Source organism: Phocoena sinus, chromosome 1 (assembly GCF_008692025.1).
Source record: "Phocoena sinus isolate mPhoSin1 chromosome 1, mPhoSin1.pri, whole genome shotgun sequence".
NCBI classification, from domain to species: domain Eukaryota; kingdom Metazoa; phylum Chordata; class Mammalia; order Artiodactyla; family Phocoenidae; genus Phocoena; species Phocoena sinus.
In genome coordinates, this window is record NC_045763.1 from 97,763,641 (window position 1) to 97,777,758 (window position 14,118).

Sequence of the window (14,118 nt, forward strand, 5' to 3'; positions counted from 1 at the left end):
TAGGCAGTCGAAAAATACAATATTCTGGCAGTGTTAGGGTCATGGACAAATTCAATTAAGAGAGACTAAGGGAACATCTTAAGGACCCTTAATCCATAAATACATCAAGCCTTATCTGTAGACTAAATCAATGAAAGTACAACCTGTTTTGTAGGGAGGGCAGTCTGTGACAGTTCTGAGATTAAAGAAGGCTATGTATACTAAATATTAGAAGCCACAGACAGTACAGGCTCTTCACTTAACGTTTGAGAGAAAAGGAAGCCAGAGAGTGAAATGACTTGCCAGAGTTCACACAGGCAGTCCAGTGTTCCAGTCCAGCGTTCCCTACGCTCTGCCACTAAAGAGACAAGCTGGGGAGGGGGCTCAAAGTTAGCTCACCCAACAGGAGGGGACAAAAGTATTAGAAGAGAAAGTTGCCAAGTAGAGTGTGGACCACCTGACATGCTTTTTCAGTGCATCTCTGGATCATCAGCCAGTATGGCTGATCAAAACCTACCACTGTCAGCCCCGGTACTCCTTGCTCCTGTGAAGTGTTGTGTCCTCAGCTGTGCTGGGTGCCTTGGAATATACTGGAAGAAGTGTACACAGAAGAATAAAGATGTCAAGGATAGCCTTATTTTGGAGTTTGTTTAGAAAGTAAGGAGAGCTTGGACCATAATTCTCAAATTCTGGCTCAGCTCCAGTGAATTCCCGCTCACATTCAAACAGTCTGGCCCAGTGATGGATGTAGGGCTGCTGCTGTTTCATGCCCAGTGTCCCAGCTCTTCCTGACTCTCTGCCTTTGGCCCCCATCAGGGCCAGAGGAAGCTGCAAGAGAGGCGCATGACAAGCTTGAAGATACTTTTATTGGGGAGGAGGGGGGCTAAACAGAGTCCTGACAAACCTAGGCTTAAGTGCTCCAGGCTCAGGAAAGAGATGCAATAAATAGGTGGCAACGGGGGAGAGCTCTCAACACAGCGAGAAGGGGCACCATTCGTCTCAGCCCCTGGGCTTGCTCATCTTCTTTGCTGTGTGAGCTGGGGTGTGGGGTTTCGCTGCAACATGGGGGCTTGAAAGAAGAATTCTCGGGGCTCTAAAGAGTTATCAGATCCGCCATCTTGCTTGTGAGAAAGTCTTGGTCTTGGAGGTGTTTGAGTTGCTGCCTAAGGGTTCATCTGAGGAAAGAAAAGGTTGAGGTGAGGCTGGTGGCAGGTGAGGGACCCCAGAACTGATGCCAACAATCAGCTAGGAGCTTCAAGGCATGCCTGAGCACATGAAATCAAGCCACTGGGGGACTGTCCTGTGGCCAGACCTGACACATTGAGTGCCACCCCAGGGTTGGGGCTGCTGGCTTGTCCACCTGACACTCTCACTCAGGGATCATCCCACATTTCCAGCGGGGGTCAGGATCCCAGGGTGGCCTCACCCCCAGCATCCTTCTGACAGCCTCCAGCCGTGCCAGGACCTTTGGGGCCTCATGGGGACACAGCATCTGTAGCTCCCCAGGTCTCATGTGAAGCAGCTGGTGCCCGGCATGGACCCGAGAGTCTTCACTGTGCTGGGAACAGAAACATCAGAAACTGTCAGTGGCGGGGCGGAAGGACTGGGCCTGGGTGTCTGTGTGGAGAAGGGGCTGTTTGGGCTTGGAGACTGGGGTGACAGAAGAATTCACAGAAAGGGTATCTGGAGGCCAGGGAGTAAGATAAACATATTGGCTGAAACTAACTTCATAGCTCCTGAGGTTGAAGGGAGAAGTGCCCTGGAAGAGACTCTTGTGATGGGGAGGGGTGCCTGATTATTATCTGAGCCCTTTACAGAGGTAGAGCCATGGGACTTGGTACTCACACAGTGGAGAAGTTCTCTGCCTGCAACCAGGCTGTGACCTCCTCAGGCCTTGAGCTAAGTCGAAGCCCTGGAGCCTAGAATCAGGGGAAGTGGGGGTCAGAGGCCATCTCATCTCAGAGCCACCTACAGCCACCATCATCTGGGTCCCTTCTCTGGGCTTCCGTCAGATCACTTGTCTCACTCCATGGTTCGCTTGTCTGATAGGCACAAGGCTTGTTCTCTGCTCTGGTCCCACGAATAAACTCAGGATACAGTAAGCGTGTAATAATACTGATTAAGTTTAACCGGGACCATCTCCTCCACTTGTCACTGGATCCTCCCTGCCCCCACCTCTGACTCAGGCTTTATAGCTTCTGAATAGTCTAGGCTGGGTAGTACCGGAGGGAACGACTTGCTCTGGCTTCCAGGGAGCCCCGACTGCAGGGGCTCCAGGATGTTGCTGGGGATGTAGCCGCTCCGTCCCATTTCATTCTTCACCAGCCACCACCGCTTACTCTGGTCCAGAACCTGCCAAGAGTCACTCCAGCGGTGACCCAAGCCTCCGTCGGACCAGCCTTGCCCCTCCCCCACCAGGCTTTCTCCCTTCTGGCCCTTCCCCACCTTCCCTCTCCCTCTCTAGGCCACCACGCCATGTTCCCAGTAGCTCCCACCAACCACCACCTCCTTTTATCAGCTCAAGCCCATGCCTCACCTCCAGTACCTCTCCCTGGACCACAGTCAGTTCCCGTGGGTTCCTAGCTTCAAACTCATATAGGACTTGCATTTTCACGGCTGGCTTGACAGGTCCGGGTCTGGAGGGCACAGGGTGGGGTCCGTGGTTGTGTGTCTCCTCTTGAGCAAAGTGCGAGTTGCTCCCTAACCTAGGGCTTCCCCCACTACCCCCGGAGACAGTCAGGATGGCCGGAGAGTGCGGCCTCAGAGACTGGGCCCCTGTCTCAGCCCCAGAGCCCCAGATATCTCCCCCTTGGAGTCTAACGGTGACTTTTGGGCTTCCACAGATTTTGAGGGCAGGTCCTTCTTAGGTGGGCTTGGGGTGTGGGTTTCTATAAGCAGAAGGGGTCTGAAATGTTGATTTCTCAGGACTCTTCCAGCAGTGGAATTTTCTGTATCTGAGCTCTCCTTTGAGCACTTAATACTCAAGCTCTGGGAAATCAGAGGTATGTGTGGGGAGTATTGAAAAAGAAGAAGGGATTGGAGCCTAGGAAGGTAAAAAACTGCCTCTTCACCCTAGGTAGGGGAGAGATGTGCCTGTACATGTATGTGCCTGGCTAAAAGAGAGCCCGGAGGTCAGTGACGTGTAGAATCCACAGATCCACAAGATCAGCCCTGTCCCTCCCTCCCTAGAACCATACGGGCCTGACTAAACCCAGGGCATACCGGAGGGAAGTAGAGTCTTGGCATCTTGAAGGTTCCTGTAGGGGCAGAACAGAGTACGAGCAGGATGTCAGCCAGCGTGGTGGTAGGGAGGTGGGGTGTGAGACCACAGACCCCCTTGCACACAGCTGCCTCATGTCCCCTCACCTGTCTGCCCACCACACAGAACCCACCTACCACTTAGTGTCGCGTGACCATGGTTTGGACTGAGATAGTGGACTGAGAAAGCCCAGCCAGAGACTAGGGCTTTGAATAGGACTCTGTGCTAAGCTCCCCTTACCTCCTCGTAGGAAGGTTCTGGAAGCTGCCAACCGTCATAGAATGTGGGTTGGTAGGGCAGGGGCTCACTGCCTGTCCAGTTGGCCCTGGGGAAAGAACAAGGCTGAGTCCACTCTGTGCCAGGCTGTGGGATGTGGAGAGGGCGGAGATGACAGGGCCTAGCCTGGGGACTCTTCTAGGTAGTGGAGGACGTGGCCCACGTGCACTGATCAAAGGCCCCAGGACACCCACATAGGAGCGAACAGCTAAGCATGTGCAAATCCCACAGTGCAGGTATCCATGGACCAGCCTCACCTCTGCCCGTGAAAGCGCAGACATATCAACACCAGAAGAGATGAGTACTTTATCTCACTGATGGGGGGTTTGACCGAAAGTGGTAGAACCGCAGAGCGTTAGGGCTGGAAGACCCCCGCGGGGGTCTAACTGGTTATAGTTCCCAGCAGCAGATCTCTTTCTAGCGGGTTAGTACGTGGAACTCCGCCTTGTGATCCCAGCACAGCACTCTGGCTGGCTCTAGGGTGGGACCTGGTACTTGCCACTCAGCCTCCCCCTCACCCATTGCCTAGCACGCAGGAAGAGCAGCACACTGTTGGTGGTCCCCAGTCATGCTCTGCTTGCCGGCCTGGGGAATGCCAAGTCCCCTCTTCGAGGAAGTCCCCTCCCTACCTCTCGGAGGCAGAGGTGAATGCTTCCTCTTTGCACTGCTGCTGAACTCCAGACACCCTGGATTATTGCTCCTCTCGCGCCGAATTGCCCATGATTCTCACATGTCTGTGTTTCTTACTTACGCTGAACTCCTTGAGAGCTGTATCCATAGCACAGTGCATGGGACACAGGAGGCAGCTAATTTATTCAACGGGGACAAGGAAATGATTCCCCCTTCTGAATCGTTTTTATCGGCTCCTTTTCTTTGCCCTAAAAACATGCTCAGGTCTTCCCTTGACTCTGTTACTGTGCCCTTTAAGCTGTCCTTCTATTCCCTTATCTTTGTCCAGTTTTTTGAGGACGTGTCCATATGCCCTGCCTACATTTTCTTACCTCTGGTTCTTTCATTATGCCTTGCAACCTGACTTTTACCTTTGTCATTGCTCTGTTGAAACTAGTTCTTCTGAAGTCCTGATAATCTGACTGCCAGATCCAGTGGCCTTGTATGGTCTATATCCTTCTGGATTACCACAGAATTTAGTGTTATTTATAGTTTTGGGTCAGTTTGCCTAAAATCAAATAACCTGAATAAAGTTTACCTGAAATTTAACTATTTTGAGAGTTTTTACAACTCTTTAGCTATTCTATTTTCTGTGTTTCTGTCTTTCATCTCATTCATTCGTTCATTTTTGGTTACTTTAAGAAATGAGAAAACATCTTAGGCCACATCTGACTTAATTTTATATTTAAAATAATTAACAGAGTCAGAAAATAGAATAGAGGTTACCAGGGGACTGGGAAAAGAGAGGAGTGGGTACAGAGTTTTGGTTGATTGTGTAATGGGTACAGAGTTTCTGTTTGGGATGCTGAAAAATTTTTGGAAATGGATAGTGGTGATGGTTGTACAACATTGTTAACGTACTTAATGGCATTGAATTATACACTTAAAAATAGTTTAACTAACTTTTATCCTATGTATATTCTACCACAATAAAATAAATTGATTACATTAAGTTATAATTTATGTCTTTGGATGAATTGGACACAAAAATCCTTTAATGGGGCTGAATTGGAAAAAAAAAGAACCTGCTCATTAGGCAAAAAGAATCCTAGAACCACTGGTTTTTTTCCCGGTTGATTTCTCTTTCTAAAACCCTCTTCTTGGACTTCCCTGTTGGCACAGTGGTTAAGAATCCGCCTGCCAATGCAGGGGACATGGGTTCAATCCCTGGTCCGGAAAGATTCCACATGCCGTGGAGCAACTAAGCCTGTGCTCCACAACTACTGAGCCTGCGCTCTAGAGCCCGCGAGCCACAACTACTGAGCCCGTGTGCCACAACTACTGAAGCCCACGCGCCTAGAGCCCGTGCTCCGCAACAAGAGAAGCCACCGCAATGAGAAGCCTGTGCACCGCAACGAAGAGTATCCCCTGCTCGCCGCAACTAGAGAAAGCCTGCATGAAGCAACGAAGACCCAACACAGCCAAAAAGAAATAAATAAATTTATATAAAAAACCCCAACCCTCTTCTCTCTTGGTTTTCACGCTTCTGCTTTTTTGTTTCTCCTTTTAACTCTCTGGAATTTCTCTTTGCCTCCTTAACCATATTTCCTTTCACCACCTTGAAGTTTCCCCAGGCCTTTCTCTCATGGGGAGAGCAGACCATGCTTGTTAAAGTGAGCTCTGGGGCTCCCACCACAGTGCTTACCTCCAGGTGGCCCCAAATATCACTTCTGTACTGACTGTTCTCAAACTCTTGTAGCCAGGTCGGACCTCTCCCCCAAAGCCCAGGCCACCCTGTCTCTGTGCAGGTTCCATTGACACCTCAGCTCAGCATATCCAAGCTGGCTGTCATCAATTTGCCCTTGCCGCCCAACTGCCCATCTCACGGTTCCACCCGCGTGGAATATCTCTTTCTCTCTTAGCTCCTTGGCTGCTGGGTTGCAACTCTTATTGATGTTACATCTGCAGCATCTCTTACATCAGTAATTGTTAAAATCTGGGCAGGAATTGAGACAGAGTTTTCACTTTGTCCTTGACAAAAATGAGAAAAATTTTAGTAGAAGGTTGCCAACTCTCCTTCCTTGGGAAGAATTGTTCTTTTTTCTGAAATAATGCTTTCCTTCAGTGGTGGGTGATGGTAAGTGGTGGTTTTGTTTTGTTTTCATTGTTTGTACTTAGCCTAATTAAAAGTCGGACACTCCAGGTAGAGTCCTTCAATTTGTTTTGAGATATTTCATAGAATAGAGGTTACCAGGGCCTGGGGAGTGGGAAGAATGGGTACAGAGTTTTGTTTGATTGTTTAATGGGTACAGAATTTCTGTTTGTTTTAAGACACAATGTAGAGCCTGCCACCTCCTGCCCTGTGTGTCCTGCCCTATGCCCCCACGTCCCTTGCCTCTGATTCAGTTAGGCTTTGTCGTCACTTACTGGCTGGTGGTCCAGGCTATGCCCAGCCCCTTCCAGAGGTTACTCTCAGGTGGGCTTAGACAGGACTGCAGCAGATCAATGGCCTTGGTGGTGAGGAGGGGTGAGATCACTTGGACTGCTAGGCCAGGCTCAGGGCACTGCTCCAGGATCTGGGGAGGGACAGAAGGTTTCAGGAAGCCTGGGCTCTTGCAGGGCCAGACAGGAGTGGGGAAGGGCCCGGGGTCCCTGGCTTCCCACTTTTACAATACCACGTTGCCCCAGGCCTGCTCCTTCCTGTCCCCACTGGTGTCCTTGGGGTTAAGGACAGTGCATAGTGGGGATGGCATCTTGGGGTCAAGGAGAAGAATGTGCTGAGGTGAGCAAGGGGCAGATCCACAGACTCCCTCTGCTCCCTACCTCCCACCCAGGCCTCTGTCTCATCTTAACTTCAGCATGTCCCTCTGCACCACCCTGTCCTCCCCCGACTCACGGAGTTCAGAGTTTGGAAGAGGAGGTGTACGAACTCAGGGGCGCTTGTATCCTGCAGCCTCGTGGCCAGCTTTCCCTGAGGATACAGGGCGAAGCCTGTTACCACCCTTCCTCCCACCCTACTTTCACCAGGACCCCAGGACCCCATTGTTCTGGGCCTTGATGGGGAGCCTGGCATTTCCCCAAAAGTCCCAAGAGTGGGGAGAAGCTGGAGAAGCTTGGGATGTCCATGAGACAAGAGAGGAGGGGACTGCTGAGGTGGGGTGGGGGGAAGGGCTGGGGAACTTGTGGGGAGCCACATACCAGGAGGTTGAAGCTGTACTTGATCTTCTGGAAGCAGTCGATGTAATGTGCCTCTGTTATCCCTGTAGAAAGAAGTGGGAAGGTGGCGGGGCACAGATCATCCCAAGACTCTCCCCCGACTCCTCTCCCCTGGCCCTCAACACTCACCCCCCTGAGGCTTTATCTTTTTCTTCCTCTGTTTCTTCTTCTTATGACTGGTGTTTGACTGGTCCTCCTTCAGCTTTTCCATGAATAGCTCGATGTCTCTTAGGACGTGGCTCAGCACCTCCTGGACCCCAAACAACCCATGGTCTGAGTGGGCAGTTAGGCCCACCCTGGAACTCCCAACCCTGACCCCCCGCCCCCTCCTACCACAAGCCTGAGCCTCAGGCCCAGCCCAGGGTCTGACCAAGGCTCCGTGTCCCTCTTCAGCCCAGGCCCCTGCCTTGGTCATCCTGGCACCTGGCTCCTTGGGGTGATGGAGACGACTGGTGTCCTCCCTTGGGCCAGGACCAAAATCCTCAAGGAGCCCAAGACAGTCTGCAGTTACCTTATCCCGTTCTGGATCCCCGGGGGATGGGGACCTCCTCGAAGGAGGCAAAGTGAAGGCACTTGAGTTTTGGATGATGGAGTGGTGTGGCAGGGGCCTCGGGGTTGGTGGTGTGTCTGCAATGGAAGGGAACCATGGCCCAGAACTTCTTTGACCTTTGATGGGAATCCTCTCCTCCCACTGGCCCCCACGCCCAAGCTTACTGTGCTCTGGGGTCATCCAGTGGTGCTGCTCTGGAGGGGGTCCGCACTCCAGAGGAGGTACCTGCTCCTTAGGGATCGGCCTTTCCAGAAGAGGCCCCCTGCATCTGTCCTGACCTGGGAGAAGGGCTCCGAATCGGGGCCTGTGAGCACATGGTGGAGACACAGCTTTGACAGGGTTCTTGGGACGGAGGCACTGCCCACCCTTCTGCCCCAGGACCCAAGGGTACCACTCCCTCTCTCCAGGAGCCCGACCAGTCCTGCTCCCTGGTCTCCATCTGAAGCCTTCCCTGACTCTCCCCTGCCTCATCTGCCTGCTCTCTGGGGCCAGTTCCTCCCATGTCAGCCTCCGAGGCCAGCCTCCAGTGTTAACTGGGCCCCGTCCCAGCCCCTTCCCCATGCCCATCTGTGCCCTATTTCAGCCTGGCCCCTCCCCAGGTCTATGCCTATGTTATTCGGCCACAGGCTCCTGGGCTCCCCCAGATGTGGGGCAGACCTGAGCTCTGAGGTCCTGCTGGTGGGCTGGGGCAGAGGCTGCCTACCTTTGCTCTAGCTCCTCCTCCAGAGCCTTCTGCAGGCTGGTCTTCAGTTGCTCTGCCTGCAGAAAGCAGCAGTCAGACAGGCTGGGGATGGGGGTCGGGGAGGAGTGGGGGGGTGATGGCTGTGGATTCCACACCTACTCACCCCCACTTCCTGGCACTGGAGAAGCAGAGTGCTAGTGGCTGGCAGGCCTGAATCCTGCACAGTGATGGACAGGACAGAGTTGTAGGAGCAGGTGTTGAGTGCCACGTCCATGTCCTTGATGCTGTCCAGGCGGTAAGATTCCAGTTCCTCCTGGGCCAGGCAGAGAGGTCAGCTGTGAGGTCACTGAGAGCCAGGCTGACTCCTGGGAGCTCCTGACCTGGGTTGCTCCACCCTTCTAGTGGTCTGGGACGGGGCGTCGTCTCCCCTGATCCCTGTGTCTCTGTCCCCCGTTTCTTCCTAGTCCTGAGTATGTATTGTGTATGGGGAGGGGTGGTTGCCATGTGGGACATGCATCGATGGTGTTCATGCCTGGTGCTTGCTTTCCCACGGCCTGGGTCAGCTATGATCCCTTGCGGGGAATGGTGGGAGGCTGACCTTTGTCTCGATGTCCAGCAGCTGGAGCCAGCCACCCTTGACCTGCAGGAGCAAGTCCTGGCTCCACACCTTGCCCTGAGCGTCCATTTCCTGCAGCTTTTGCAGGGCATCCTTGGGCTCCTGGACTCTCTGCATCCCCAGCTTACATGTCAGCAGGTGCTGAGGGGAGAGGAGAAGGTGCAGGACTGGGAGAAGGTTTGGAGAAGGGGATCACAGGTGGGAATGCACAGGGCTGGGGGGTGGGGGAAAGGCAGCAGAGGGAGAAGACATGTCCCTGGCCTCCTTGTTGGGGAGTGCCAGGCCATCCCTATAAAGCAAACTTCAGGGGCCTGTGTGATGGCCAGAGGCAGTCAGGCTAGGATGGGACCCCCAAGTCAGGGTCTGAGGGGCTGTAGGAGGGGGTTTAGGACTCTGGAGGAAGGACAGTCATGGCCTTTAACAGTCCAGGCCAGCTGAGGGGGCTAGATCGTGGTAGATGTGGGCTTCAGCTACCCAACAAATAAGTCTGAACTCCTCTGGGTGGGATATATATAGGATGCTCAAATTCTGTCCCCGGCTTCCTTTGCCCTCTTTGGAATCACCATCCCACCCTGGTCCATCTCCTCCCTGACCTAGCGTTCCTGTCTCCATGCCTTTTCTCATGCTGTTCCCCCTGCCCAGAAGGCGCGTTCCACTTCTGCTAACCCATCACCTCCCAGTCTCTCAGGAAGAAGTCAAGCCCCCCTTCTCCCTGATTCTTGCCCAGGGAGGTCCATACTGACCTCTCTCTCCACTCAGGCCCTTGCCCCCTGCTAGTCTGATCATTCCAGCAGTGTTTTTATCCTTGAGGAGACCCCTCCCTTCTCCTATCCAAACGTTGCCTTCACAAGTCACAGTCCTGCCCCTCACCCTCGCCTCCAGGCCCTGATTGGGGGGAGGTCGTCTGCCTCCTGCCCCTTGATCCCACCACGCCGCCCTCTGCATAGCTCCCAGCTCCTCTCCCAGTTCACACGGCTGGCATATTCAGGAGCTCTGACAACATGACCAAGTGCCCTGGCATCCTGGACATGCCTCTTCTTGCTCTTGCCTGCTAGACCTAACTGAAGCTGGTTCCTAACCCCCGTCCCTCCATGAAGCCCAGTGCTCCTGGGCCCAACCCAGCTGGCTGGGGGGCCCTGACCTCTGCCGCCCTCTGGAGCCCCCAGACGGTTGCTCCAGCATCCCTCGCTGCTGCTTCTGCTTCTTCTCCGGGAGGGCCCTAGATCTACTGCTGCCCAGGGGCGGTTTCTACCCCAGACCTTCAACCTGACCTGGCGTCTTCTCTTCTCTGCCACACCCTTCCAGTCTGAGCTTTCTCTGTGGTGTCAGCAACTCTCCAGGCAACTAGATGTGGCAGAGCCAGTGTTGTCTTCCCACGCAGGGCCAGAGCTTCCATTGTAGGCTCTAAGCTGCGCAGGCCTGCCCCGGGGAGCTCAAGCCCAGAAAGCTCCACTCTCAGACAGTGGTCCTTTCAAGTCCTCACACAGGGACCGCTAACCTCACACAGTCCTTCCTCCAGCTGTGCCAGATCCTGGGGCAGGGGGTGGACTGGGAGACAGGCGGGGATGGGGTGGTGGCAGGTGCCTCCTGACCCATCCCTCTGCTGCTTGTTCCTGCCCGGGGATAGGACATCCACCACCTCAACCTCTAGCCTGGCCTCCACCACCTCAACCTCTAGCCTGGCCTTCCCTGCCCATCTTCCTTCCCCACATTTAGCAGATGCTCAGTTAGGCTTGCTGGACCCAAGCCCACCTGCTCTGACTGGTTCAGGCCATTGGCTTCTGTGGCAGAGACTTATCTCAGATAAGTTTTTTTGTCAGGGCAGTGGACACACGGGAAAACTTGCGTTGAATCAGGAAACTGTCTGGGGCCCCCGGGTTACTCACCTCCACCCTGAGCTGCAGGTGGGTGGGCTGTGAGGTGAGATTCTGCAAGTACTCCTTCCGGTGCACTGCCGTGGCCCAAAGCAAGGGAGTGGGGGCAGAAGAAGGAGGTGAGACATATACAGCAATAGGGGTTGGTCAGCTCGGCGAGGGAGGGAATGGAGGGCAGGGGGTTCAGGGAGCTCAGTGGGAGGGAACGGGAGAGGGCACTGGAGGGACAGCTTACAGTAAATGGCTCTGCTGCTGGGCCGGGACATGTTGACGCTGCTGAGATGACTCCCTAGAAGCCAAAATGAACGGAAGAGACAGCAGTCAGGGCTGGGGAGAGGGATACCAGCGCAGAGCTGGGCGGGACAGCTGTTGCAGCCCATCCCTGACCCGGGTCAGAGGCTTGGACCACAGGTCTTTCTGGATCCTTCTCCAGATGTACCCTCTGCTGAGGAGCCTTCCATCTTGGCTGGGCCTTGGAGGCCCCCAGGCAGGCTCCCAGCTTCCCATTATTTGGCCAGTAAAGCTCATTCCAATGGGCTCAGGAAAGCTGGGTGGACAGGAACTTGGGACCAGATCCCATCCTGGGCCTGAGTGTAAAATATGCCAGATGGGTGCGCCTAACTTCTGGAGGGAAGGAATTAGGGTCAGCAGCCTTCCCTGCCAAAGCAAGCCTCTTGTCCAAGCCTGTTTCAATTCCTCAAATTAGGAGGAGGCCAATGTTTGCTCTTATGCTGGGGACCCGCTCAGGAGGGGTGTATGTGTATGTGTATACACATGCATTTGTATGCACGTTTATGATGGGGCTCTGTAGGATGTGTCAGTGATCTGCACTTTCCTGAATGTCTTACTAAATCTTCTGTCTCGTTGGCTTTCCATTCTCTGAACCCTCTTCTCAGAGTCCCTCCCCACACAACCCTTTAAATTCCAGCTCAAGGGAATAGACATTTTTCCAAAGAAGATATACAGTTGGCCAACAGGCACATGAAAAGATGTTTAACATCACTAATTATTAGAGAAATGCAAGTCAAAATCACAATGAAGTATCACCTCACACCTGTCAGAATGGCTATTAACAAAAAGGCAAGAGAGAAAAAAAAGTTGGTAAAGAAGTGAAGAAAAGGGAACCCTCGTGCACTGTTGGTAGGAATGTAAAATGGTGCAGCCACTGTGTAAAACGATACAGAGACTCCTCAAAAAATGAAGAATAAAACTACCATATGATCCAGCAATCCCACTTCTGGGTATTTATCCAAGGAATATGAAATACACACCCCTGTGTTCATCATGGCATTTATAATAGCCAAGATATGGAAACAACCTGAGTGACCATCAACAGATGCAGGATAAAGGAGATGTTGTATATACAATGGAATTAACCATAAAAAAGATAAAATCTTGCCATTTGCGTGGACCTTGAGGGTGTTATGCTGAAGGAAATACGACAGAGAGAGAAAGATAAGTAACGTATGATTCCACTCTTTTGTGGAATATAAGAAACAAACAAACAAAACAAAATATATAAACAGACCAAACCAAACGAAAATGTAGATACAGAGGACACAGTAGTGGTTACCAGAGGAGAAGGGGCAGGAGGGAGGGGGAAATGGGTAAACAGAATCCCTGTGTGTGTGGTGGTGGATAGAAATTAAATTTTTGGTGATGAGCATGCTATAGTGTACACAGAAATAGGAATATAATGTGTACATGAAACATATAATGTTATAAACCAAGGTTAACTCAATAATTTAAAAAATCTAAACAAATAAATAGATTCCAGGTTAAGGATCACCTCCTCAGTGAAGCCCTCCTTGACCACCCCACTCCACCCTTCCCATCATCCTAATGCCACACCAAACCTTGTACGTTCCTCTCTAACAAGAGCAGCCACCCTGGTTAGTGCTGTGAGCCTAATGCCAAGTGCCTTATGAACCTTATATCATTTAATTTTCACTACCATCGCTTATACTTCCTTGGCCCTATGTGCTGAGCACTGTTCTACAGATGTTACCCCCATCAACTCATTTAATCCTCAGAACAACCTTGCTGGGTGGGTTCTGTTATTATGCCATTTACCAGACGAGGATGCTGAGGTTCAAAGAGGGTAACAGGCCTGAAATCTCAAGTAAGTATTTGATAGAGAATGAACCCAGCCGCGTCTGACTGCAAACTCCATGCTTTAACTGTCTATATATGTGCCTCTGTCACTGGGCTGTGACCTCCTGAGGACAGACTTATCTTGCCACTGCTGTCCACACAGCGCCCTCCTGGCATAGAGGGGGTCTAGAATATGTATATGTTGAAACGGAATGGAAGTAAATGAGGTCCGTGTGTACGTGCAGGGTGAGGTGGGAGTTAGCTGAGTGTGTGGGTCAAGGTAATGTGTTACTTTAGTGATGTAGGTATGCATCACGAATAGGGTGTCAGTTCCGTGGGTGTCCGTGCATCTGCGTGGTGCCTCTGAGTTGTCCAGAAACCTTGGAATATCCTGGGCAAAGTGTCAGAGAGCAGCCCACACCCCTGTTACTAGGACTGTTATGAAAGTAGCAGAAGATCTGATAAGATGACTCAGTGCTGGGGAAATGGTTGCTAGTAAACAATTAAGGGATTGTGGCTGGGTCTCTGTTTTCCTTGTTTGGGAGGAACCCTTTCCTCACCAAGCGTAAGGGGGTACTAAAAGTCTGCTCTCCCTCTCCCCAGCTGCACCTCTCAGGCTGCAACACTTCCTGCTTCTAGATCCAGAAGACAAAGAAGAGAAAATGAACAGTGTTTCGGTTAGCTCCCCGCCAGCCGCCTCGCACAAGGATGGTCCCTGTGGGTCTCTGTGAGCAGGTCCAGGGAAACATCTGCTGCTCAAGATCCTGATGACACAGGCAGGGGGTGGGGGGATCCTCAAGGTGGGGCGTGGGGATGGGGGGATGAAAGGTGGGGGGTGGAGGAGCGGGGGCCTCCTTGCCCCTGGGAAGGGGGGATCTCTGGCAGCCCAGTTTCCCCATTTATCCCCCAAATTTAGGGACCTGGAGTGGGGAAGGTGTTCGGGTCTACATCACGGACCCTGGG

General features: G+C 52.5%; 1 protein-coding gene across 2 annotated transcripts; it reads right to left on the reverse strand.

The window, feature by feature from the left end:
* Positions 1-1,488: 1,488 nt before the first annotated feature.
* EPS8L3 (EPS8 like 3) lies at positions 1,489-11,327 on the reverse strand. 2 transcript variants are annotated; one of them, XM_032652541.1, is made up of 17 exons: positions 11,297-11,327; positions 11,074-11,138; positions 9,170-9,328; positions 8,735-8,884; positions 8,593-8,648; positions 8,054-8,193; positions 7,851-7,966; positions 7,469-7,589; positions 7,322-7,383; positions 7,020-7,094; positions 6,551-6,699; positions 3,479-3,563; positions 3,202-3,236; positions 2,516-2,699; positions 2,203-2,331; positions 1,825-1,898; positions 1,489-1,537 (listed from the first exon to the last, which is right to left on the reverse strand). In XM_032652541.1, exons 1-17 carry the CDS (start codon positions 11,325-11,327, stop codon positions 1,489-1,491), a joined length of 1,680 nt encoding a protein of 559 aa, XP_032508432.1. The 2 variants fall into 2 exon arrangements, with proteins under 2 accessions (XP_032508432.1, XP_032508438.1); XM_032652547.1 differs by lacking the exon at positions 3,202-3,236 and having other exon boundaries at positions 2,516-2,653.
* Positions 11,328-14,118: the final 2,791 nt, after the last annotated feature.

Coding starts and splice junctions, on each gene's coding strand:
- EPS8L3 (XM_032652541.1), bottom strand. CDS start 11,327: ATGTCCCGGCCCAGCAGCAGAGCCATTTACT. Junction 3,237..3,478: donor CAGAACCTTCCTACGAGGAG/GTAAGGGGAGCT, acceptor CTGCCCCTACAG/GAACCTTCAAGATGCCAAGA. Junction 1,899..2,202: donor AGAGCAAGTCGTTCCCTCCG/GTACTACCCAGC, acceptor CCCTGATTCTAG/GCTCCAGGGCTTCGACTTAG.